Source organism: Silurus meridionalis, chromosome 9, assembly GCF_014805685.1.
Source record: "Silurus meridionalis isolate SWU-2019-XX chromosome 9, ASM1480568v1, whole genome shotgun sequence".
In the NCBI taxonomy this organism is placed as follows: Eukaryota; Metazoa; Chordata; class Actinopteri; order Siluriformes; family Siluridae; genus Silurus; species Silurus meridionalis.
The window spans coordinates 19,601,225-19,628,750 of record NC_060892.1 but is presented as its reverse complement, the minus strand read 5'-3'; the positions used below and the strand labels follow the sequence as shown (position 1 = coordinate 19,628,750).

The 27,526-nt window shown below is 40.0% G+C and overlaps 1 protein-coding gene across 4 annotated transcripts in view; it reads left to right on the top strand.

Annotated features, from left to right (window-relative positions):
* Window positions 1-27,526, top strand: part of LOC124391299 (inactive N-acetylated-alpha-linked acidic dipeptidase-like protein 2) — a 316,808-nt gene that overhangs the window by 149,184 nt on the left and 140,098 nt on the right. For all 4 annotated transcript variants that reach the window (XM_046857781.1, XM_046857783.1, XM_046857782.1 and 1 more), the window contains exons 3-5: window positions 234-498; window positions 11,843-11,962; window positions 23,282-23,432. In XM_046857781.1, the coding sequence (XP_046713737.1) occupies window positions 234-498; window positions 11,843-11,962; window positions 23,282-23,432 (536 nt within the window). The remainder of the gene's footprint in view (window positions 1-233; window positions 499-11,842; window positions 11,963-23,281; window positions 23,433-27,526) is intronic.

Below are 27,526 nucleotides of genomic sequence, written 5' to 3'. Positions count from 1 at the left end.
GTCTGTCTTCAGTCCCTAGCTTCTTGTAGTGGCTCATGGGTGTAATCTGTACACCAGTAGAGTGTGTAAATACTTTTAATGAATGCGAGTGTTAAGCAAAAAGCCAATGATGTACTGATTCCGATAATGATGATGAGCCTTGTGCATATTCATCAGTGTTTTCTTAAGTGCTTTTGGGAGACATGATGGACAGATGTATCAATAACATCCCCATTTTTTGTTCCTCGCCACAGGAATTTTGATTCCCTATCCAGACTCAGCGAGGAAGACAGGGTGAAGTATCTTGCCCGAAGATGGGAGGATTTGGGATTGAAGAACGTCCAGCTGATCAATTACACGGTCCTCGTAAGCTCCCCTGGATCCTCACCGAATACCATCACTGAACTGGCAAATAAGCGCTGTTTCCTGCCCAGTGGAGCGAGCTGCGACACACAGACCCAAATATCCATGAACGAGTCCTTCGTCTTTGCAGCCTACTCATCTGTGGGAATTCTAGAGGTACAGATAAAAATATATATTATAATAATAATAAAAATAAAAATAAAACCTTCAAATTCTTTTTTGCTTCTAATAAAGCCCAAGGTCATGGCAATGTCACACCCTAGAGCCTAAATTATATACTTTATATATGTGTGGATGAAAAAAAGAGGGCATTATGGCCTCGATTGTTCTCTGTACTGCACAGAACGTCAAAGTGCAGCAAATAAGAGAAGTTTAATGGACTTCTCAAGCACTGAATATGTCCTCCAGTTGGAAAGTTAATGCAGAGCCATTATGCCATTCAGTTCACATCACAGGAATGAACGATGTATAGTGGCGCTATTTTTAGGTGATGTGATCTCTGTCTCACCGGAGGGAGTAAATGGAGAAACTCAAAGTCTATTAGCACCTTTCAAGTCCTGCACGAGGATCTTAAAAGGATTCGATGACGAAAATGTTGCATTCTGGATGAACTCTGACTTGGTTTGTCTTTGAAGTCTGTTTGCCAAATATCGGGTCAGTCATCCATCAGTGAGTTCCTGCTTTTCAGAGTGCCCACTGCGGCTTTAATAGAAACCACATTTGCAATATCTAACAATCAAACAGCAGGGGAAAAAAACAACAACAACAAAATAAATCATTTGTAGCTCATTTTGATGAATTAAATGTCTGGGGAGATTGAAGTAATGCGACTGAATCCTGCATCCCATCCCTGAGAATGAGGTAATTGAAATTATGTCAACTTTAAGATTACCTGCCATCCAGCATGTAAAAAATTACATACGTGGTTAATTAAAAAAAGAAAAAAGGTGCATGCTTTTTATTATTATTGTTTATTATTATTTGTATTATTTGTATTATTATTAATATTTAGGTACAAATTGTAATTGCTCAATTGCCATTGCTGATTTCCTCCATTGAGTTTCATATATCATATTCAATTTAAAGTATATACAAATTTGGCCATGATTTGCCCATGGTTGTATTTTATGAACTTATAAATGCTGGTTATAAACTTGCATTTTGACTAGACACCTTCTCCTCTCCAATTTCGATTTTAATCAACTGCATATTTTATGAAAAGTGCCTTTTAGATGACTTGTTTTCCCACTGTGAGGCAACAAATTGAATTTCATCTAAGAAGCAAGAAATTAAGAAGTTTAATCTGAGTTCTAAATAAAAGTCAGAGACGGAACACAATTAGTGTAATTAAAACAGACACGACGTCAAGATTCTACGGCTTTTTATTACATTCACATCATTGCAACTTTGTTATTGCTGTGGTGAAACTTCTTTATTGCCTGCTCATGGTTTGGCCACAGCATCATTACTGTGATAGGACAGAGCTTAGTGTTTGTTTCAATTTAACTTAAGAGATTTAAGATCATAAACTGCTGGTGTAAATTCATTATAGACTAAGGTATTGGGACACCTGACTTTTCCATCCATCTGTGGTTCATCTTCAAATTGTAAGGAACAAGTGTCATCATATTAACAACTGTAAACATTTAAATACGTTTGAATGGAGAGTCCCCTATTAACATACATAGATAGATAGGTAGATAGGTAGATAGGTAGATAGGTAGATAGATAGATAGATAGATAGATAGATAGATAGATAGATAGATAGATAGATAGATAGATAGATAGATAGATGTTGTAAAGTAAAAACAAGTAGAAGGTTATAAGGGGTTATGGCATTAAAGAAATGTGCAAGCTGAATAAACATGTCCACTAATATAAACACAACTGCTGTTGAGCTCCACAATGAGCTTTTTAGTCTTCATGGCATTGAGGGTCATGTTGTTGATAGCACACCACGCTGTCAGTGTAAATTGTCAAAATAAAAGAAATCTGAATAGTCAGCTTCATATATTCAGCAGCGGTATGATTCTTGTATTTTGTATTTTGAGTTGACATGCAAATTTGGCATCAATTTTTTTTCCATTATTCCCTATTTAATATAAAATAAAAATGTTAAAAGAAAAGACCAACAAAACTGCTATGTATTTCATCTAGTAACTTCTTTATTATTTCAATCGAGGATTAACTTCTGCAGTGGTCAGTAATATATTAGGAGTGAAATGGTGGGGAGGGTGTTCAGGATGGGGTTGTCCCATGGGTAATCAGTTTCGATGAGCTTTATCCTTAGCTCACTTTCTTCCCACAGCAGATTAGCAACGATCGGGTACTGGCACAATGCAATTACTGGTTTTAATTTCAAGAAGAGAAAGAACTGTTGGTTAGCTGAGCTCTGATTATTTGCATTTTTCTTCCCTTTTAAAATTGAATTTGGTTACAGAGTGATTGTATTGGAACATCATTGTTTGCTTATTAATTGGGTTAAAGGTTTTTTTTCTCCTTGCTGATACATGTTGTTTAGCCATTGATTTAACAATAGAAGTCTCAAAATCTATTTGTCTATGGGTAAAGCTGCCACTGTGGCAGAAAGAGACAGAGCTGTTTTCAACTATGTGTTTTGCTCTGTATAAAAGCCATTTAGAGACCTAAGTGTGTGCCACCACATCATCCAGCTGTGTGCCAGTTTCATCCTTGTGGGCTCAATAGAAGTGTAATGTAGGCACTATGAATGTCAATGTTTTTAGTAGTTCTGCACAGAGCCCTGAAGAATCTCATTAACTCCTATTACCATCGTGCAGTTGTCCTTTTTCTGCCACCATTGATCAACAGCTGTGTGTACATATGTGTGTAAATGTTTACATGCTGAATGACTTATTTACAATTAGCTAACTTTTTAGCAACTAGTAGGCCTGTCATGAACTACCATTTGTTACATTTGTGTTTAGCAGTGATTTTGTTTGTCGTTTTGGGAGAAAGGTAATATATTTGTATTATTTTGTTTATTTTAGTGTATATACACACATCCTGACCCTGGAGATATACAGTGGTGTGAAAAGGTGTTTGCCCCCTTCCTGATATCTTATTTTTTTACATCTTAGTCACACATTAATGTTCAGATCATTAAACTAATTTAAACATTAGCATAAGATAACACAAGTGAACACAACATGCAGTTTTCAAATTAAGGTTTATATTATTGAGGGAAAACAAAATCCAAAACTGCATAACCCTGTGTGAACAATTGTTTGCTCCCTAAACATAATAACCTGCAGCAACAACTGCAATCAAGGGTTTGTGATAACTTGCAATGAGTCTGTTACAGCGCTGTGGAGGAATTTTGGTGCAGTCATATATGCAGAATTGTTGTAATTTAGCCACATTGGAGGGTTTTCGAGCATAAAACACCTTTTTAAGGTAATGTCATAGCATCTCAATAGGATTCAGGTAAGGACTTTGACTAGGCCACTCCAAACTTTCTTTCAGCTTCTCCCATTAGGGGTCCCCACAGCGGATCATCCATATTCATGATCCGCACGTTCGATTTGGCGCATGTTTTTTACGCTGGATGCCCTTCCTAACGCAACCCTCACCAATTTATCGGGGCTTGGGACCAGCACTAAGAGTGGCTGGGGTTGGTTCCCTGACCGGGGATCGAACCCGGGCCGCATCGGTGAGGACCAGGGAACCCCTTTGACTAGCCCACGCCAAAGTCATTTTGTTTTTCTTCAGCCATTCAGAGGTGGACTTGCTGGTGTGTTTTGAATCATTGTCCTGCTGCAGAACCCAAGTTCACTTCAGCTTAAGGTCACGAACAGACTGGCGGAATTTATTCTTTAGGATTATTGGTTCCATTTTAATTTACAGCATGTCTTCCAGGTCCTGCAGCAGCAAAACAGCCCCAGACCATCACACTACCACCACCATATTTTACTGTTGGTAAATATGTGCTGATGTCCTTTTTCTGAAATCGGGTGTTACTTTTAAGCCAGACGTAATGGGACACACCTTCCAAAAAGTTATACTTTTGTCTAGTCAGTCCACAGAGTATTTTCCCCAAAGTCTTGGGGATCATCAAGATGTTTTTTTTTTTTGGCAAAACTGAAACGAGCCTTTATGTTCTTTTTGCTCAGCAGCGGTTTTCATTTTGAAACTTTGCCATGCAGACTATTTTTGCCCAGTCTCTTTTCTTATGGTGGAGTCATGAACAATGACCTTAACTGATGCAAGTGAGGCCTGCAGTTCTTTAGATGTTGTTGTGGGGTCTTTTGTGATGAGTTGTCAATGTGCTTTCGGGGTAATTTTGGTTGGCTGGCCACTCTTGGGAAGGTTCTCCACTGTTCCATGTTTTTGCCATTTGTGAATAATTGCTCTCACTGTGGTTCGCTGGAGTCCCAAAGCTTTAGAAATGGCTGTATAACCTCTTCCAGACTGATAGATCTCAATTACTTTCTTTCTCATTTGTTTTTGAATTTCTTTGGATCTAGGCATGATGTCTAGCATTTGAGGATATATTGGTCTACTTCACTTTGTCAGGCAGGTCCTATTTAAGAGATGTCTTGATTGTGAACAGGTGTGGCAGTAATCAGGCCTGGGTGTGGCTAGAAAAATTTAACTTAGGTGTGATAAACCACAGTTTTAACAGGGGTCAAACACTTTTTCACAAAGGGTCATGTAGTTTTGAATTTAGTTTTTTTGTCCCTCAAAAATAAATACCTTAATTTAAAAACTGCGTGTTGTGTTCACTTGTGTTATCTTTTACTTTTCTACTAATATTTAAATTAGTTTGATGCTCTTAAACATTAAAGTGTGACAAACATGCAAAAATCAAGACCAGGGCAAACACTTTTTCACACCACTGTATGTATTTATGTGTATATATATATATATATATATATATATATATATATATATATATATATATATATATATATATATATATATAAAAATAAGTATTTGAACACCCTGCTATTTTTCAAGTTCTCCCACTTAGAAATCATGGAGGGGTCTGAAATTGTCATCGTAGGTGTGAGAGACAATCTAAAAACAAAAAAATCCAGAAATCACAATATATGGTTTTTAAACTATTTATTTGTATGATACAGCTGCAAATAAGTATTTAAACACCTGTCTATCAGCTAGAATTCTGACCCTCAAGACCTGTTAGCCTGCCTTTAAAATGTCCACCTCCACTACATTTATTATCCTAAATTAGATGCACCTGTTTGAGGTCGTTAGCTGCATAAAGACACCTATCCACCCCTACAATCAGTAAGAATCCAACTACTAACATGGCCAAGACCAAAGAGCTGTCCAAAGACACTAGAGACAAAATTGTACACCTCCACAAGGCTGAAAAGGGCTATGGGGAAATTGCCAAGCAGCTTGGTGAAAAAAGGTCCACTGTTGGAGCAATCATTAGAAAATGGAAGAAGCTAAACATGACTGTCAATCTTCCTCGTACTGGGGCTCCATGCAAGATCTCACCTCGTGGGGTCTCAATGATCCTAAGGAAGGTGAGAAATCAGTCCAGAACTACATGGGAGGAGCTGGTCAATGACCTGAAAAGAGCTGGGACCACCGTTTCCAAGGTTACTGTTGGTAATACACTAAGACGTCATGGTTTGAAATCATGCATGGCACGGAAGGTTCCCCTGCTTAAACCAGCACATGTCCAGGCACGTCTTAAGTTTGCCAATGACCATTTGGATGATCCAGAGGAGTCATGGGAGAAAGTCATGTGGTCAGATGAGACCAAAATAGAACTTTTGGGTCATAAATCCACGAAACGTGTTTGGAGGAAGAAGAATGATGAGTACCATCCCAAGAACACCATCCCTACTGTGAAGCATGGGGGTGGTAGCATCATGCTTTGGGGGTGTTTTTCTGCACATGGGACAGGGCGACTGTATTAAGGAGAGGATGACCAGGGCCATGTATTGTGAGATTTTGGGGAACAACCTCCTTCCCTCAGTTAGAGCATTGACGATGGGTAGAGGCCGGGTCTTCCAACATGACAATGACCCGAAGCACACAGCCAGGATAACCACAGAGCGGCTCTGTAAGAAGCATATTAAGGTTCTGGCGTGGCCTAGCCAGTCTCCAGACCTAAACCCAATAGAGAATCTTTGGATGGAGCTCAAACTCCGTGTTTCTCAGCGACAGGCCAGAAACCTGACTGATCTAGAGAAGATCTGTGTGGAGGAGTGGGCCAAAATCCCTCCTGCAATGTTTGCAAACCTGGTGAAAAACTACAGGAAACGTTTGGCAAACAAAGGCTACTGTACCAAATATTAACATTGACTTTCTCAGGTGTTCAAATACTTATTTGCAGATGTATCATACAAATAAATAGTTTAAAAATCATATATTGTGGTTTCTGGATTTTTTTATTTTTAGATGAAAAAAAGATGTCTCTCACAGTGGACATGCACCTACGATGACAATTTCAGACCCCTCGATGATTTCTAAGTGGGAGAACTTGCAAAATAGCAGGGTGTTCAAATACTTATTTTCCTCACTATATATATATATATATATATATATATATATATATATATATATATATATATATATATATATATATATACATACATACATACACACACAAACACATATATTCAGTTCAATAATTTTTTTATTTGTAAAGCACTTTTCATCATGAACATTGTTTCATCATGAACATTGTTCAAGATTGTTCTTATAAGGTAAACTTGTCCCTTATGTGCAAGCCAGTGGCAGCTGTGGCAAGGAAAAACTCCCTGAGATAGTTAAGCATTAGGAAACAACCTTGGGAGGAACCAGACTCAAGGGGAACCCATACTTGTCTGGGTGGCAGCGAACGTCCATTTATTACAGCTAAACGAGGTTGAGATGTGCAGTGATCAAATGCAAACTGTAGTCTTGTGTCAGTGTAGCAGACTGTTGACATTAAGTACAGTTCAAATCCATCCTCAAAGCTTCTGTGTTACTCCGTAATTTAATGGATCCCCAGGCCGTTGATGTGAAACCATCCGCAGCTGCACAATGTGGCCTTCAATTGAAGACAATACCATCCAGAGGCAAGGCCAGGATGAAGCGGGTGAAGGAGAGAAGAGGAGAGGAGAGGAGAGGAGAGGAGAGAGGAGAAGAGGGGAGGAGAGGGACAGGAACAGTGGTCAATGGTACCTCAGGAGCATGTTTAACTCGACTGAAAAAAGAGAGAGAGTGTGTGAGAGAGAGAGAGAGAGAGAGAGAAAAAGAGAAGTGATGGAAAGTATTAGTAGATGGGGCCCTTATTATAGACCTTGGGTGGAGCGGGCACTCATGACAGCTCCCCAACCTGTGAGAGACCTATCTGTTGTGTGATGTGACAAGCGACCTTGATCATACAGAGTGGGTTGTCCTTTTGCGAGAACCCATGGGTCCTGAGCCACCATTAAAGCAGTCTCATGTGCAGAAGGCCAAGAGAAATAACACTGGACGCTGGTGTCATAAGCCCGAGCAGTCTCCGGAACTGCTTGACAATAAGTGACTGCCCTTCTTTGACCCTCCTGACCTCTATAAAGAGGGAGGCAATGCAGGCAGGAGAAAGCTGCGCATGCATAAGGGTCGAATCCCATATGATGCCGAGATAAGTGGTTCTCTGTGATGGCACACTCTTCTTGGCGTTTAACCGAAACCCATGCACCTTCATGTAAGCCAGAACGACATCTCATAAGTCTCATAAGTGAGTGGTTCAGCTGACGTAGAGCTAGAATAGGACGCAACCCAATGTCCTTTTTGGGAACTAGTACCGGCTGTAGAACTCGGACATTCTGATGGAGGGACCACCTCAATGGCCTCCTTCCTCAGCAGACTGCTTACTTCCTGTTACATGACCAAAACCTGCTTGGATTCCACCAGGGTGGGACAAACCCTGTCAAAACGGGGTGGATGAGACCCGAACTGAATCATATAGCCTTGCTCTACAGTGCACAGGACCCACCGAGACATGTCTGGCAAAACTTCCCAGGCTGCCAGGTAGTCTTTTAGGGGTGTCAGTCTCTCGAGACTGACCTCTGGTATACCCAGAGCCAGGGCTATGCCCTGGTGCAGCTCTTGTTGCCTTGAAGGAGGCAGCAACTCCTCCTGGTCTGCTACGATGCTGGGTAGAAACAGGGAGCTCATTGGAGCTGGTCATGCCCTGAAACACATTCCGTGGCAGAAACCAGGTGCCTGAGGGTGCTACACGCCCTCCCTCAGTGTGCAGGTTCTGAAAGGAGGCAGACCCCTACACGGAGGTTGTGGCATCCTGGAACCAGCGCACCACTCCGCCTCAGAACCACGAGGAGTGAGAGCAGATTGTGCATGGCTCAAAGATCATGCATAGAATGTGCAGAGGAACTGGACCGAATATGCACAGAATATGCAACAACTGTGCAGAGATATGCGTTAAAAGTGAGCAGATTACGCAGAATGTGTGCAGCTGGCTCCCTCGTGAACTGACCGAATGTGCTCCGCTCCCGTGCAAGCCACACCTCTAACTCCTCGAAGCCAAGCTCACAAAGCGCGGTCCCCCTCCTTAAAGGAAGAGATGCGGAGCTGAATGCTCTCATCATAGAGGGAAGAAACCGCAGAAAGGCATGCTTCTGAGGCGTGTGAGTGAGTGCTGGACCGGGCAGGTGAGGTTGTTCTTTACTCAATGCACTTTTTATAGCTTCCTGGTCGTGACTTCACCTCGCTGGTGACGGCGCCATTTACATTGGACAGATTACACATATGATTCAGAGCGTGGACAACATGGAAGCGTTCCCAAACGTTGCTGACGCAGCTCAAGTTCCTGAAAGGGAACTTGTGGGCAACGATTCAAGAATACAAGTTAATTTTGATGAGAGGAAATAAATGAAATTGAGTCATTCTCTTAAATATCACTAAAAATTTGTAATTGATTGTCTGTTATTAATACAGTGCTATTTACAGGGTTATTTATATAAATTGGATCCTTCGATGACCTTCCATTAAAACACGTGGAACAGAAAAAAAAATTTCTTCAATAAAAACAGAGAAGGGCTTTTCAGGTGACGTGAACAGAACTAAAGGCTCTGCGTTATGAATGCCTTAGTTAACATCATTACCTTAATGACAGCCGCTAGCTGCACGTCTGATCCTTTTCTAATGTATCTGCCTCTAGTGCCGAGTATGACAGAACATTGTATGATGCCAGTGCTGACACATGTTATAAATCTCCCATGTCTGTAGCATTATAGTTCTGCCAGTTGGTACAAGACGTTGCTCGTCTCTCTGGAATTGCATTTCATTAACTTCTGCTAAAAATGAATTTTGGAAAGATTATGCCTATTTTTTCACTTCAATTCCAGCCTTTCAATTGCACGTCACCTTTGCTGCACTAACGATTTCTTTCATTTATTTAACTATGGATCCTTCTTTCTCCAACGTGAAAGAAGTCAAGAATCTAAGAAACATTTATGCAACATTAGAATGTCTGAAAAAGGATTATAAAGATATTATACTATATGTATATATACTATAATTCTCAACTTGGTGAGGATGTGTTAATTAATATTTTATAATATTCAAATATCAGGCTTATATTAATACACTTCTAATGCATTATCATTTTTGTGGTAAAATATATATATATATATATTTTTATTTTTAGGTAACAGCTAATTCACAGGGACACATATCGCAAATATTTCACATGATTTTAACCAAATATTAACTGACTAAAAGCACTAAAAATACCTATACATTCCATGGTTAAAGAAAAACATTTGCTCATTTAAGTGGTGAAATTGTCTAAATAAACATGCTTTATGTTAGGAGTCAGTGTCAGCACTTTGCAACAATCAGTGAACAATAAAATAAGTCATAACACACTTGTCTCAAGAACATTCCACAACATAAAATGTAACTATAAACGGTTAAACATTATGACATGCTGTTTAATAATAAATAAATAACTGTAATCATTGATAAATCTCTGTGATATAAGAGAAATAAAACATTCTAAGTAATGCAGTTATGAAAAAATAATCCACTTTGGTCAGCTTCATGTCAGGTCGTATCACATTATCCTGTCATGAATTATGTCCCTATATAACAATGGATCATCAAGTTTTATTTCTTATATCGCCCCCCTCTTTTTTTCAGCAAAACCTGATACATCACCACACCCATATTATCCTGCTGTCTTTACCCAGGCAATGTCATGTCTATTTACAGTTCCTGATGAGAATGTACTAATTACTTGATAAACCAGACATTGCTTAGCTAATAGAAAGATTTTTATAGAAAGACATGCAGACATGATTTCTTCCCACTCACCTTCCCAGCTCGCAAGTCAGGTTAAAGTATGTACCTACCTTTTCCAGTTTCCAATGAATGTCTAAATTGTCGTTGTGTTTTCGGATTTGTTAATGTGTTTCGTGCAACGATTCAGACAAACCGGAAAAGGTAGGTATAGTTTTTGGAAACTTACCAATCATTGGTCGAGACATCTGTCATTCACCTGTATATCTTGAATGACAGGTGTCTTGTCCAATGATCTGTAAGTTTCCATTCACAAACTATACCCACCTTTTCCGGTTTGTCTGACTTGTCGTTGTGTTTTCAGATTTGTTAATTTGTTTTTGAATTTGTTAATTTGTTTTTGCATTTGTTATTTTGTTTTTGGATTTGTTAGTGTTTTCTAATTTGATCATTTGTTTTCAGATTTGTTGTTTTGTTTTCGGATTTGTTAATGTGGCCACCGTAATTTTATGATCTTATCTAACTAACACTCATATATAATTGAAAGATTTCCATGGTGCAATTGTTGGGTTCAGGCTGAATGCTAGGGGTTGTGTAATATCAAACTAACCAACCAACCAACCAACCAACCAACCAACCAACTAACTAACTAACTGTCTGTCTCTCTGTCTGTCTGTCTGTCTGTGTGTGTGTGTGTGTGTGTGTGTGTGTGTGTGTGTGTGTGTGTGTTTTCACAGTTATAATTAACTATAACAAAAGGTATGATACTTATAGTTATATTGATTAATGACTTCATGAAAATGCTATGTTCCTAGAAATGAGCAATCATTGGATGCCCATGAAAAGTTTGTTTGGTTGCTTTAATTTTACCTTTCTCCTTCTAAAAACACAGAGCTGATTCATGTAGGAATTTCCTGGATAGTGCTGATGTATTTATTATTGAAATAACAACAAATCATCATTAGAATTACAACCTATTAGATCCTGTAGATTTAAACCGCTGCTGTAATTGTAAATACTGTCCTGGGATCATCTCAGCACTCTTTTACTCACAGTCCGCTCATGCACAACATCCTTTCAACACACTTAATTGTTACTGGTAGACTGGTTTCATCCGGTTCCAGCAGTGTTTCCTTGCAACTGTTGCTTCTGACTTGCTCATTATTGATCTAAATCTGGATTTCTTTATGCTCCTTTGTGACAATGTCTATTGTTAAGCATGGTGAATTCAGAATAAGCAATTTATGATGAATCTACTTTCTCTTCTAAGGCAGAATTAGTGGACGTGCAATATGGAAGTTTCGAAGATCTGAGACTAATCGGAGCTGAGGTGAACGTGACCAATAAAATAGCACTGCTTAAAATTGGAGAAGCACCTTTACTACACACGGTATGTTTTTTTTTTTAAATCATTTCTATCTTCACATTATAAAGTGCTGTCAGATGTTTGGATCAGCATTGAGATTCTGTATTGATGATTTATTATGAAACAGTAAGAGTCACTGAAACACATTAGTTGCCAACTAAGCTGTTAATTACCATGCATATATTTAATATAGATTTAACACTTGGAATTAGCATGGTGTAATATTTCAATAACACTTTGTTCCCTTAGTAATGGGAATCACAATGTGCTTAATAGAGGGGCAAATTATCAGCCTCAAAAAATGATATATACTTTAATTATTGTAAAATGTACCTCTAAAATCAACTCTGAATCATTATGATTGAGGTGCTTATAATTAAAGGGTATATTATTTATTCCTGCCAGTCAAAAAAAATTTATATTTATTATGTACTTCTGTGTTATGGCATATTTTGTTTAAATGTCCTAATTTTAAATACCCCATAATTGGAAAACTTGTCAGAAGAATAGGTATAACTGAACATCTCTAGATTATGTATGTAACCCAAGGACTGGTTAGTGTGGCATGATTGGACTCTCGTTTCCAAAGCATTTGCAATGAAGCTCGAGTTCCTGAAAGGGAATGCCTCTATGTTACGTATATAACCTTAGTTCCCTGAGGAAACAAAATGCTGCGTTGCAATGTTTTGAAAATGTTTCCGCGTTGTTCACGCTTTGAATCCCGCGTGTAATCCGGCCAACGGCAAGACGCTATGTCGACGGGGTGACGTCATGACCAGGAAGCTACAAAATGTGCATGCAGTGGAGTCTACGCTAGCTTCTGCAAATGAAAAGGCAAGCACAGCAGGGATGCAGGGAGTGGCTCGGAGACACAATGTCTCATTCCCTCAGGGAACTAAGGTTACATACGTAACCTAGAGATGTTCCCCCTTCAGGAACTCGAGAGTCCAATCATGACGCACTGACCAGTCCTTGCCTAGTGTGTAAGAGCACATCCAGAGCGCAGGACAAAGGAGAGAAGTGGCTCTGAAGTAGAGGTCATAGAACCTGACAGAGGTCAGTGGGGTGGACCAGCCCGTAGCGTTGCAAATGTCCTGGAGTGGGACCGCCACACATTGCAAGGGCTAGACCTGGCAGGTGAGGCGGGAGAAAGGGGCGCGCCCATCTCCAGGCCCTCTGTCTGCTTGCAAACCCCATGACATCCGATGCCACTTTGCTTAGGCAAGAGCGGGGCCTGAGCCACGAGCGAGGGCGTTCTCCTCGAAGAGCGCTCTTCCAGCGCAGAGAGTGAGCATAGCTATGTGGCTACAATGTGAGCAGTCAAGTCCCTCGAAAGCTGACCAGGCATGGTCCTCTTCCAAGCAAACAACACACAAGCTGTGTGGCCAGATTACACACGTGATTCAGAGTGTGAACAAGGCAGAAGCATTCCCAAAGCATTGCGACGCAGCTCGAGTTCCTGCGAGGGAACCGTAAAATGATTACTATTAAATTGATACTGAAATAAATTAAAAGATTTCAGCAACAATTTGATTTTAGTGAATGTTTACTGGAATGTTTACTGTATGCCAAGATTTTCTTAATGCAGTGAATGCTGTTGTACTTGTTCCTATTTATTCATTTTTTATGTGCTTTGTTAATGTTTGGACACATACTTTTTTTCTGGTCTCTAACACTGTCCTGTCGTTGATTGCTTGCCGTATTGTGTTCACCTCTTCTGTGTTAAATATTTTTTGGTTTATATTTGTTTCTTGTTGGATCTTTGGATCTTCTCATCCATTGTAGATGTGCAATTCTGATCATGATAAATACCATGGTGAGCCTTCTTTCCTTTTTTTTTAAGTTATGTTTTACATTTATTACCAGTGGCAGTAAATAATATTTTATATACAGTCTTAACAAGTTTTGCCAGCCAAATACATCTTCTGCTAATAAAGCATTTATTTAGAGTCCACCTTGTATCTAAGCATGAACAGTTAATATATTTTATGATTCTGCATTTTAATCAGGATCAACTACAAGTATTGAACCGTTTGACCGGCAGTGGGCAGTGCACCCACAAACAGCCTACAAGGAAAGATGCTTATATATACTCATCGCCACTTTATTAGGTACAACTGCTTGTTAACGCAAATTTCTAATCAGCCAATCACATGGCAGCAACTCAATGCATTTAGGCATGTACACATGGTCAAGACAATCTGCTGCAGTTCAAACCGAGCGTCAGAATGGGGAAGAAAGGTGATTTAAGTGACTTTGAACGTGGCATGGTTGTTGATGCCAGACGGGCTGGCCTAAGTATTTCAGAAACTGCTGATCTAATGGGATTTTCATGCACAACCATCTCTAGGGTTTACAGAGAATGGTCCGAAAAAGAGAAAATATCCAGTGAGCGGCAGTTCTGTGGGCGCAAATGCCTAGTTAATGAGAGGTCAGAGGAGAATGGCTAGACTGGTTCGAGCTGATAGAAAGGCAACAGTAACTCAAATAACCACTCGTTACAACCGAGGTATGCAGAAGAGCATCTCGGAACGCACAACACATTGAACCTTGAGGCGGATGGGCTACAGCAGCAGAAGACCACACCGGGTGCCACTTCTGACAGCTAAGAACAGGAAACTGAGGCTACAATTCGCACAGGCTCATTAAAATTGGACAATAGAGGATTCGAAAAACGTTGCCTGGTCTGATGAGTCTCGATTTCTGCTGCGACATTCGGATGGTAGGGTCAGAATTTGACGTCAAAAACATAAAAGCATGGATCCATCCTGCCTTGTATCAAGGGTTCAGGCTGGTGGTGGTGGTTTAATGGTGTGGGGATATTTTCTTGGCACACTTTTGGCCCATTAGTACCAATTGAGCATTGTGTCAACACCACAGCCTACCTGAGTATTGTTGCTGACCATGTCCATCCCTTTATGACCACAGTGTACCTATCTTCTGATGGCTACTTCCAGCAGGATAACGTGCAATGTCATAAAGCGCGATTCATCTCAGACTGGTTTCTTGAACATGACAATGAGTTCACTGTACTCAAATGGCCTTCACAGTTATCAGTTACTCAATCCAATAGAGCACCTTTGGGATGTGGTGGAACAGGAGATTCTCATCATGGATGTGCAGAAAACAAATCTGCAGCAACTGCGTGATGCTATCATGTCAATATGGACCAAAATCTCTGAGGAATGTTTCCAGTACCCTGTTAAATCTATGCCACAAAGGATTAAGGCAGTTCTGAAGGCAAAAGGGGGTCCAACCCGGTACTAGTAAGGTGTACCTTACACACACGCACACCTTGATTAAATATTTAGGACACATGGTGGCTACCAGGGTGGTGGTAGCTTGGTGGTCCAAAGATATGGACTTTGGATATGCAGTTAAATGCACTCATATCTTTTACCTAAAAACTTAATGAATTAGATACATTTATGGCAGGTGACATTTTGTCAGACACCCATATCCAGAGCGACTTACAACTGAGCAGTTGAGGGCTAAGGCCTTGCTCAAGGGCCCAGCAGTGTCAGCGTTAGCTACCACCTCCATGTAAATGTAATTTGCTCTGGATAAGTGCATCTGTTAAATGCCATAAATGTAACAGTTCAAGGTGAGTCATCTTGAGCTACTTGGTGGGGTTGCCTGGTCTCTTCTCACCTCCCAAAAACACAGTATTAAGAAAACAACAAAAATAAAATATCCTTCAAATGTGAATTTGTGTATAATTTCTGAACAGCATGAATTTACAATTATTATTTTTCTACTTTTTCTAATTCACATTTTTTGTTGTGGTTATTAGAGTTATTAAAGTTTCATACAGATTTCTTTAAAAAAGGATTTAAGGATTTGATCTTGATTTCTGTAGAATCAACTGTTGGCGGAAAAGTACTTTAACATAAAAAAAAGACTTGAAGCATTTCTTCATCTTCATCTTCAGCCTCAGATTCCTTTTTTTTTTTTTTTTTTTACCGTTTGTACCAAATATAAATATAACTTCCTTGACCTCCTTGACAGGGCTTTTAACAGTTTCATGTTCTTATCAAACTTGAAATATACACTTCTAAAAATATATGATTAAAAGATTACTTGATGAGATTGGTGGGTTCTGGATGCCAAAGGTGCTTCACTGTCTAAAAATCACAACAGTATCAGACTGAAATCAGGAAGCTATAAAGAATGCTAGGGCTTTCTTTTTTGTACTGGAGATAATGTCTCATAAATACTGTAATGTATTCTGTTTATACATTTATACAGAAATTAAACCAAAATGTTATTTTTATATAATCTATTATTATAGTTTGTAGAAAATAAAGCACTAGTCATAGAAGCAAGCACAACAAAATATTTGTTAATTTATTGTGCATTAATAACATGGGAAACTATATATATATATATAGATAGATAGATAGATAGATAGATAGATAGATAGATAGATAGATAGATAGATAGATAGATAGATAGATAGATAGATAGATAGATAGTTTCCCATGTTATCTTAGACATCTTAGATTTAACTAAATGCATGACATATTACACTGTGTTATTATTTATATTTAATCAAACTGAGAAACCATGTATGGAATAAGTACACCTTATGATTCAATCGTTTGGTGAATCACCTTTAGAAGTAATAACTTCTCTCTTACATCATTTTAATGGAATTTTGGCCTACTCTTCTTTACAATTTGTTTATGCACAGCCCTCTTTAAGTTTTGGCACAGCATTTTAGTCAGGTTGATGGCTGAACTTTGAATTGGCCATAGCAACACTTTGATTATGTTCTTATTCAGCCATTCTGGTGCAAATTTGCTGGTGTACTTGAGATCATTGTTTTGTTGCATGACATCATTTCTGCTTAATTTTAGCTGTTGAACAAATGGCCTCTTATTTTAATCTTGAATACATTGGTTAATACATTAAATGAATGGCATCAAAAACTCATTGACTGAAAGGTGCCCATGTCATGTGGCTTAAAAAAAAAACAAGCCTCTAGCACAGTGTTTGACAGTTAGTATGAGATATTTGTGCTGATATGCTTTGTATGGTGTAGCGAATTTAGCTCCCAAAAAAGGAAATATTTATAAATAATTATAACAGGTTATAAGTACTTCTAAATATTTAATTTGTTGAATTGATGGTAATAGAATTAACATTATAATTATTAGGTCTGTTTTTCACCAAACAGACAGTATAATATTGTATTAATTCTATAAAAGGGGTATCTCCCCGCCCAAGAAAGACACGACCCCCCTTTACTTTATACCATACAATTAATACAGCATGTAGTTCAGATCAACTATTGCAGAAACCTTGAAATGTAAACGGCACACAGAGACAATCACTTATAAAAAATATGGCTTTTAATGAATAGGACAAAACACAACACAAAACTAACTACACAAACACAAAAATAAAGAAAATAAAAATTAAAATAAACAAAAGTTAAAAATAGGAAAATGAGGAAGAGAGGGAAAAAAGTCTTCAATGAAATTAAAATTCACCTTAAAATTAAGGGGCTCAAGCTTAAACACCAATTTTGACTGGTTGGTAAAACGGTTACTTGCATTGGCTTGTTGCATAAGTGTCTGGATGCAGTAGACAATAGAATCTTTAAAGATTCGGTCAGGAGGAAGTCAGATGTTCTTCCAGGTTCTCCTGAAGATCAGAGCAGTTGTTGTTCTTCAAGTTAAAGCTTGCTGGAAGATCTCATCTTGAAGAGTCACTGCTGAGCTGTTCTTAGCGTTCAACTCTCTGGGCCTTCGGGCCCCCTGGCCTCCGAGCCTTTCCAATCGAGCCGAGTGATTATTTAATTATTAAAAGAATGCTTCCTTGTGGTGTGTGTGTGTGTGTGTGTGTGTGTGTGTGTGTATGTTTGTGTGTGTGTACTGTGTAATGTATAGAGACTGGCTTATGTTATCAGTTGAATGCTGCTTTGAAATCAGCTGGAGAGGTTAGGGTTTGTCCTGCTTTGTGTCTTCCAGGGTGGGGGTATGACACTGTGGTATACAAACCCCTCATCCTTTGACTGAAATGCAGATGTCAAGGGTTAAAAGGACATGAAATCTAAATGCCCTGTGCCAGACGTTACAATGTTTTTTCCCAAAGGTGGTGCTGTGCATTATGGCGACTTTGTTCACTTTGGTTTTTCTTCAAAAGACATTGTTCCAGAAGCCTTGTGGTTTGTCCGATGCAACTTTGCAAACCTAAGTCATGCTGTCATGTTTTTTTGTAGAGAGAAGAGGCTTTCTTCTGCTAACCTTTCGAAACAGACAATAGTTGTTTAGCCTGAAGAGTCTGAGATGTAAGCCTTGTTTTTTTCCTCAAGCATTGCCTGTTCTTACCTCGGAGTGAATTTGCTGGGACATCCACTGCTGGGATTTGCCACTGTCTTCAATGTTTTCCACTTGTGAATAATGTTCCTCACTGTAGAATGATGGACTTTGGACTTTGAAATAAATAGTTTGGAAATTGACTTATAATTTTCCCCAGCTTGATGGGCAGCAGCAACATCTCTAGGTTACATATGTAACCCTGGTTCCCTGAGGGAATGAGACACTGTCAACAATGCTTTGGAAATGCTCCCACGTGTTCATGCTCTGAATCACTTGTGTAATCTGTCCAATGGAAAGGCACAATTTCACCAGCAGGGTAACGTCACAAGGAAGTCATAAAAGCATATGCATTGGATGCAGGAAGTGTGGCCTGGAGATGCAGCGTTTTGTACACTCAGGGAACCAGGGTTACCTACGTAACCTAGTGACATTCCCTTTCAGGAACTCGAGCTTCTATAACGATACTTTGGAAAAGAGAGTACAATATCACCAGAATGATCAATCCCTGCCTAGTGTGGTTGGGCACAGCTAGGCCGAAGGACGGAGGAGCTAGGTGTGGCCCTAATGTCAAGGCTAAAAAACCTTTTGACGGTCAGCGCGGTCGCCCACCCCGCAGCATTCCAAATGTTTTGGAGAGATGGACCATGCCTTAGAGGCTGCCACACTCCAAGTGGAGTGAGCTTGTGGACACCCAAAGGTGTCCACAATCCACCTGCTAAGGGTCTGCTTGTTTGCAGAGAGGCCCTCTTAAATAGTAACAAACAGACAAACAGCTGCTTTTACTTTCTCCACAGTTCCGTTCTGTGAATGTATGTGTCTAGTGCACCGGTTAAGCTTCTCCTGGTCAGGGACCTGAAAGGGAGGGGGATAGAATGCATACAGCATGATGGGTCATGGGGGAACCAAGGGCATCTTAGGAACATACCCCAGTTTGAGGTAGAGAAAGGCACTGGCTATGCCTGGGGTAAACTTCAGGTAAACTTCATCTTGACAGGGCCACGGGAATGGCCAAAGGTCCCTGACCCTCTTTAGGAAGCAAAAAGCCAGAAGGAATACAGTATTAAATGTAAGAAACTTCAAGGGCAGCTCGGGCAAGGGCTCCAAGGGAGGCTTAGACAGGGCCTCCTGAACAACGGCTAGGTCCCACACAGGCCCTTTAGGGTGTGACCTAAGCCTCAGCCTCAGCCTCAGCCTATGGGTGCCATGGAGGTAACGTGACACTACAAGTGCTTGCCCAGCGACTGCTCAGCAAGCGCAGCATTGCGGCTTACAATAGCCAAAATGTAACCTTTTAGGGTGGAAGGAGACAATCCTGTGGCAAACTGCCCCTGCAGGAACTTTACTGCAGGAACATTACTGAACCAACCAGGCAGTTAACTGGGTCCAAATGGTGGTGCAGCATACGACTGCTTTGTGAAGGGAGCGCTAAATAAATAAGCAAGCACTTGACAGTTCTCTGAATATGTTATTGTTTCTATTAATTTTATTTTTATTCACCTAGAATTACCTTAGTATAATATACAATTTTAGTTAGTTTCATTTACTGCTTTAACATGTGAACACAGATATTGTGATTTATTTATTTATTTATTTTTTGCTACTGCTTTGAATTCTACCAGTGCCCCTGGCTCTCTCAGGCAGCATTTGTTTGGGAAGGTTTATTGATTTCCTTTAAAGTGAGTGCTTGGACCTGTAGTCCATGAGGATCAAGCTTTTTAACTGCTCCTCCTTAAATGATCAGTCAGAAAATGATGATACTTATCAGCTCGTCTACGCGAATCAACTGGTGAGAGCGTAACAGAGCTGAACTAATTTACTTAAAAAAAAAACAACAACATGAAAATAATGAAATTATTGACCATGATGCAGTACATTATCAAAACTCAATACCATCTGTGAAGATCTTTTAAGGCCTGCACTTGTCCTTTTGAGCTATAAATGCCTAATATCATCAAATCAATGATAATTAAAGCAGGGAAATTAAAAATAATCCCATGAATTGACCCTCTCAGTGCAGCCTGATTTGAATACAGTGAATGCTGCTTATATGAGGTTTGTTTTAAACTTGTGATGTGTGCTTTTTTTTGTGCGCCTGTGTTTTCAGCCTGTCTTTGCTTTAGACCTCTATGGATTACAATTAGATGCAAGACACTATATATACAGTATATGTTTACATGCTACTTATAGTGTAATTTATATATATATATATATATATATATATATATATATATATATATATATATATATATATATATATGTACAGTATATCCAAACACATGACGATGGGTTCCTCTCAAGCTTTTATAAATGTAAAATGTATGTTCTATATTCTTTATCTATTTATTTCTGTAAAGCTACTTTGTGACAGTGTTCACTGATAAAAGTGCTATACATATACAATTGAATTAAATTAAATATAAAATGCATATTGTTTCTCTGTTTATTTAAGCAGCACTTCACAAATTACCCAAAAATATAGTCTGTTGGTCTGGGAAAACCCATCAGATGTCACTTTGGCTGAATTGCGGCAGCCGAGAAGTGCCAAAACATTTTGGATTTTCAGGCTGTACATATTTTTGACACCTCTACTCTAAGAAACTATAATTATATCTCACCAAAAAAATGTGGAAAGTTACTTATTTTTTTATCCTAGACTTGTCTCTTTGTCTGTTTGGTAAGAAGGGTAATTTAACAAACACAGCAGTTAAAAACTGCCCAAACATGTCTAAAAACTTTCTAGCCAAAAGTGTTTGCATCATACAGTGGAAATCCTGATTTAAGTAAGCTGTTGGCTAATTACATGCCATAAGAAAATGGATTTAAGTCTAATCAATGCATTTTGATATCAGACATTAGCTGTCAAACTGTCAGTAAATCTAACGGGTCATCATGGCATTGTTAAATAAACTAATACACAAGCTGCATTGGGCAATATTTTAAAAGGTTATATAAAAAAGAGGTAAACATATAATATGTGAACTGTCTGAATTATTTAGCTATTAGTTCTTGATTATATAATAAAGAGAACATGAGAATTAGTTTTATTACAAATACAGTATATACATATAAAAAAAATTATTTGCCATTGCCTATGATCTCAAACTAACACTAATTCTACAAATCTAGATGTCAGGTACAATTCAGAAAGTGAATGCAAGTTCATTTCTGCAAACACACAGTAAATACACAAAGAAAAAGCATGACATGAGCTAAGAACACTGTGAATGACATTTAATATTCAAAGAGTATACTTATATAAGTGCTATGCTAACTATCCTCAATGTAAATAAATGGACAGGCATGGTCTGACATGGTCCTGTAGAGTGCATAGCTGAAGAGAAATTTAGTTTGTGACTAGTTTTTAAGTTAAAAAAAAGACAGTTTTATAGTAAAATATATTGTATTATGTGTATATTATGTATATACATATATTTCTATTTATATTTTCCCTTTTATACTATAACTTTCCTATTACTATTACTATTAATATAACATTTATAACATGCAAGACAAGCCACGATTTTCTTTTTTCTCATGAATTCATTTTCATGAAAACTGTCTTGCAATTCCATAAATAAATAAAAAATCACACCAACTGACATTATTAAAGCATTCTGGATGCTGCAGAGTTTGGAAGTAAATGTCAAATGTTTTTGTGTTTAGTTTATTTTTTATTTATTATTTTATTTTTTGCTTACTAGTTTTTTCTATTTAAACACGGTATTTTGGCATTTAGCATAAAGGCCATGAAGTGTGTACATTTTTTCTGCCTTAAAGCAACTACAAAAAAAAAAAAAAAAATACCAATCAGATTTTCATTGTTGTCTGTGAATCCCAGATTAGAGCTTGTTGACTTTTGCCACCTTCTCCACTTACAATCCTTTCAGCTACATGCTTATAAAAAAAAAAGTAATTTATTCAAACTATTCAGACTCCTTTCAAACCACCTACTCTACATATATGTCTAAACAGTAATGCCTGAATATAAATTAGTTTTATAGTAATATATGGTAACATAGAACATGTTTATTTACCTGTTATTATCCAATTATCAGTATTAAAAACAGGTTATGCGAATAAAAAGCTTTCAACATAACTTATCCAGTGTGTGAATACTCCAGTTTGTCTAAGTAGCTGGTTAGATTACTGCATCTGCTGTGGTCTAATTTCTCAGTGATCTGTTTGTGCTTTGCTAAGATAATCACCAATGCTGCTGTGTAAATGTGCTTGGTTTTCATGATCAGAAAACAGCACATCTGTTCGCTCTGGGTGTGTGTATTTATTTAGTAGACAGTCTGTGTTCTCTGAATATGTTGTTACCCAATTTGTTGAACAACTTTTCATTGTAATATATATATATATATATATATATATATATCATATGTATGTCATCTGAAATATGTGATAGGTATTTTTAGTGTGTTATACTATACAGATTGGCCATGACAAAATTGCCAGTACTATACAATACTATACTATACTATACTATACTGCACTGCAGTATTCTGCATTAAACTATACTTTATTATACAGTATTATATGATACTAAACACAATCCTACTACAATAAGGGGCTTGCCAGTGTGATCCCAAGGGCACTGAAGTGAAAAGTCATTTTAGAATTATTTGATCTAACATAGAGGGACTGAGGCTTATATGTTAAGCATTAAAAAATTAGAACGGCAAAATGCTGTTTGTATGTGTGTTGCTGGAAGAACACATAAGTGGTACACTCTTAAATTTGCTATGGCTATTACCATGCTCAAGTGGCTCGTTTTGCACTGAAACACTGTTCTAATCCACAAGCACACTACACATCAATGTTCCATCTAATTTTTTTCCTGATTTTTGCTCCACTTACTTCCATCTTTTTCTTATGAATCACATCAACATTAAGTTCAAATCCCTCTTCTGAGAGCCACCCTCGGTTTTTTTTTCTGAAAATGTCAGCAATTGCAACATGTAGCTCCCCCTTGAGGAATTTGTACCTCTGGAAACTCCTGTCTTTGTCTCAACAGCTTTCTCTCCTGGATGAGATGGGCTTCGGTGCTTGTCTCATCTACGTGGATCCCTGTAACCTCCCCAAGGATCAGCCTTCCCTGCAAAAAGCATTCGGCGTAACATTAAACCCAGGAGGCGACCCATCAACCCCAGAGTACCCCAGCACAGGTAAGAAAAGTTCCCCATCGGTATATGTTATACAGTATATGTGCTGGTTTTGCAAGCCTTATTCTTAAAACAACCTCTATTATTAAGTCAACTAGGCATGCTAAACTCAATCTGAAAGTCTAATGGAGGTAGAGTCCTCCGGGATATCCGAATGCCTGATTAGAAATGCATAAGGAATGAGTAAAGAGAAAGAAGTAGAGAGAGGGAGTGAGAAAGAGAGAGAGAGAGAGAGAGAGAGAGAGAGAGAGAGAGAGAGAGAGAGAGATAGACCTAGTGACAAAAGAGATATAGAGAAAACACAAAGGGCTTATTTAAGCTTTGCTAGTTTTGCATTGTTTGGCTTGATATCTGAAGAATGAAATTCTGGCATAAAATATGACTTTTTTTTTTGCAAAGAAAAGTCTCATGGAAGTAATTTGCACATTTTTGTTTACTAGTTTTCACATTCAACACTTCCCTCAAGTAGGCCTGCTCTTTAAAACACAAGCCAACAATAAAGTCAGAGAAAGATGTAAGTTGAGCTCATGAATGACTCTAAATGAGTACTTAGACTGCTCCTGAAATCCCACAATACCGCTAACACACCTTATGAAGGGCTTGTTAATTAGCCGATAAGTTGAGTCAGGTGTGTTGGAGCAGGGGAAACATTAAAATGTTTTCCCCCCAGGCCACTACACGACTTGGAATGGTAAACACCAGACTGCGTACCTTTACCTCCTGTTTTCACATCATGCATTATTTAGAACTGGGATTTTTCCAAAGATGTAGAGTTTAGGTTTTAAAGCAACAGCTTATTACTACAGTCTAAGCATCCTTTATTGACCTGAAAGAAAAATTTTTACTAGAGCAAATAAGCACATTACAAGAATACATATAAATTTGTATTGAATGATTCTACACTATCACGTTAATAGCCTCTTTTCATAGTTTAAAATATGAATGATTTTTTTTACAGACCACGTCTTTCCTTTTTTGATAAATGATTTATAATCAACAAGAATCTAATCACAGTCAATAAAAATTTATTTATAGATATGTTTTTTCCACAAGCCACAATTGTGTCATGGTTGGCTGGCAGGAAGGACCAAATAGCAGGACTCCACCGGAAGAATAAAACCAGGTCAGAAGGGGTAGCACAGGCAAAAAAAAGGATAGAATGTCAGAATACTTATAACCACTAGGTCGCACCACTCACGGGGTTAATGCTAAATGTCTGCGGCACCGGGAGTGCGAAGCAGGGGGCAGCTGGCTGACAGTACCCCCCCTCCAGGTTGCTCCAGGTGGTCCCGCTGGAAACGAGAAATGAGGTCAGGGTCCAGGATATGGCAGGCCCGATCGGACACTATGCTAGGCAGTTTCTTTGGCCAAGGGAAGTTTGGGTAGGGGAATGAAGTGACCCATTTTAGAGAATCTATCAACTATGGTGAGGATGGCCGTATGACCAGCGAAAGTGGGAAGACCGGTGAGGAAATTCACCGCAATGTGCGACTAAGGGCGCCGTGGTACGGGAAGTGGATGAAGGAGACCTTTGGGGCACCCCTTGGGGTTCTTGTGTTGGTTAGACATGGGGCAGGCAGCAGCAAATTTGCGAACGTCCCTGCAGACGGATGGCCATCAAAAACGAGGAGCGCCTGGGTGACAAAAAAAAGGAGAACTGTGACACCACTGCAGGACTTCAGACCAGAGATGTGTAGGTATGTAAAGCTCCTGTGGCGAGCAGCCCTTAGGGACAGGTTGGGCAACATTGGCCCGTTGGACCTTCTTCTTAATCAGATTGAGTGCGCGGACGGTAATGGTCGTAGGGATTATGGAATTAGGTGGCGGTTCTTTCTCTTTGAAGGAGTGCAAGCAGGACAGGGCGTCAGGCTTCCCATTTCGAGTCCCCGGCCAGTAGGACAGGGAAAAGAACCGCCCAAAGAACAGTCCCCAACGTGCTTGATGTGAGTTTAGGCCCTTGGCTGTCCACAGATATTCCAAATTCCAATAATCGGTCCAGACAAGAATGGAACTTCAGACCCCTCCAGCCAATGACGACACTCCTCTAGGGCTAACTTGACCGCCAAGAGCTCTCGCTCTCCAACAGGGTGGTTCTGTTCAGCTGGACTGAGACGACGGTTGTGGCACTTCTCTGGAACAGAATGGCACTAACCCCCAGATCAGAGGCATCCACCTCCACCACGAATTGGCAGGTTGGATCCGGAAGAGCCAGGACTGGGGCTGAGGTGAAGAGACTCTTAAGCTTGGTAAAGGCCTGTTCATCCTCTGGGTTCTATTTAAAGGCCTGATGCATGGAGGTGAGTAGGTGAAGGGGGGCCACGACAGAACTATAGCCCCTGATGAATCGGCGATGGAAATTGGCGAACCCCAAGAACTTCTGCAATTGCTTATGGGTGGTGGGATGGGGCAATCCTTTTCCACCTGAATCCTGGCTTGGTCCATCTGAATGTTACCAGCTGAAAGTACCGAAGTACCGGACGCACGTGCTGGACATGTTCGTCAACCGAGCGCGAGAACACGAGGATGTCATCAAGGTAAACGAACACATAGTGATTAAGCATATCCCGAAGAACATTGTTTACTAGCGCCTGGAAGACCGCTGGTGCATTGGTGAGGCCATAATTTCAGCAGCAAGCGAGTCCTGAATGTTTTGGGTCATGGGTGCTGTTCGGGTGCTGAGAGATGATAGAGCCGTCCACGGAGAAGCATGGTTCCAGGCAGAAGATTAATGGCGCAATTGTAGGTGAAGGGGCAAGGAAAAAGCCTGGGTCTTGCTGAACACCGCCCCAAGGTCGTGGTAGGCTGGAGAAAAGAACTGAGGTCGGGGGGAATCTCCGGGTAGCACAAGACTGGTAGAGGTGAAGGGGTAAGGCAGTGAGATTGGCAATAGGTTCCCCATTCGATTACCCGACCACTGGACCAGTCTAGGTGGGGGTTGTGCTTGCGGAGCCAGGGAAAACCAAGCATGACCGGGGCATGAGGCGAAGAGATCACCAAGAAGGTGAGCCATCGGTGACCAGAAGAGGCTTAGTTCGGCGAGTGGCCCTGTCTATCGTGTGTCCATCCAGGGCACGAACCTGGAGGGTTCTTGGTAGTGGCTCAGTCTCCAGCCCCAGCTGGCGGGCAAGGTCTAGATCCATGAATTCAGCGTCCGCACCAGAGTCCACAAAGGCCGCCAGCAAAAAATCCTGAGAACCAGAATGGATGCGGATCCTGAATAAGGGTTTGGAAGGGAGAAGAGTGCGGCTCGACACGAATCCACAGTAGAGACAGAGTGTTGACATGCAATTTCCATAGGCTGCAGTGGGGAAGAGGGTGCCGGGGACGGAGTACGAGGGGGTGCATGGTGACTGGTCGGAGGCGGGCGGTAGACCCGCTCCGGATGGCGAGCGAAATGCTCTCAGTGACGTTCCTGTATTCGTTGATCAATCTGAGTGTGCCAGGGAGATCAAGGCATCCAGATCAGGTGGGAGCTCACAGGCAGCCAGCTCGTTCTTCACCTGTGCTGAAAGTCCCCGAATGAAGGGAAATCGGCAGCATACTCGGCCACTGAACGGTTGCCCCGCAAAGAAAAGAGCAGCGAGCGTGCAGCATCCTGTCGAGGGGATGCAAAAACCTTGTGGAGTTCCTCAGAGAAGGAAGTAAAGGAAGAGCAATGAGAAGACTGATTCTCCCATTCAGCAGTGGCCCACCACAAGGCCCTTCCAGAGAGCAAGAAGACAACATAGGCCACCTTAGCTTGCTCAGTGAAAAAAATCAGGCTGCAGTGTGCCAGGAAGGACCGACAAAGTTCAGAAGCATCCACGGGATCCATAACTGGCTAGATTGTTCTGTCAGGGTTGGTTGGCAGGAAGGACCCAAAAGCAGGATGCCACCGGAAGAATAGAACCAGGTCAGAAGGGGTAGCACAGGTAGAAAAGATAGATTGTCCGAAAACTTATGAGCACTAGGTCATGGCACTCACGGGGTTAATGCTGAACATCCACGGCGCCGGGAGCCCAAAGCAGGGGGCGGATCCAAAAACCTTCACACACCATCTACCAACTATGTAATTCCTAGCACAAGCCTTTTCTGAGCTTCATAAAGCTGCCCATTAA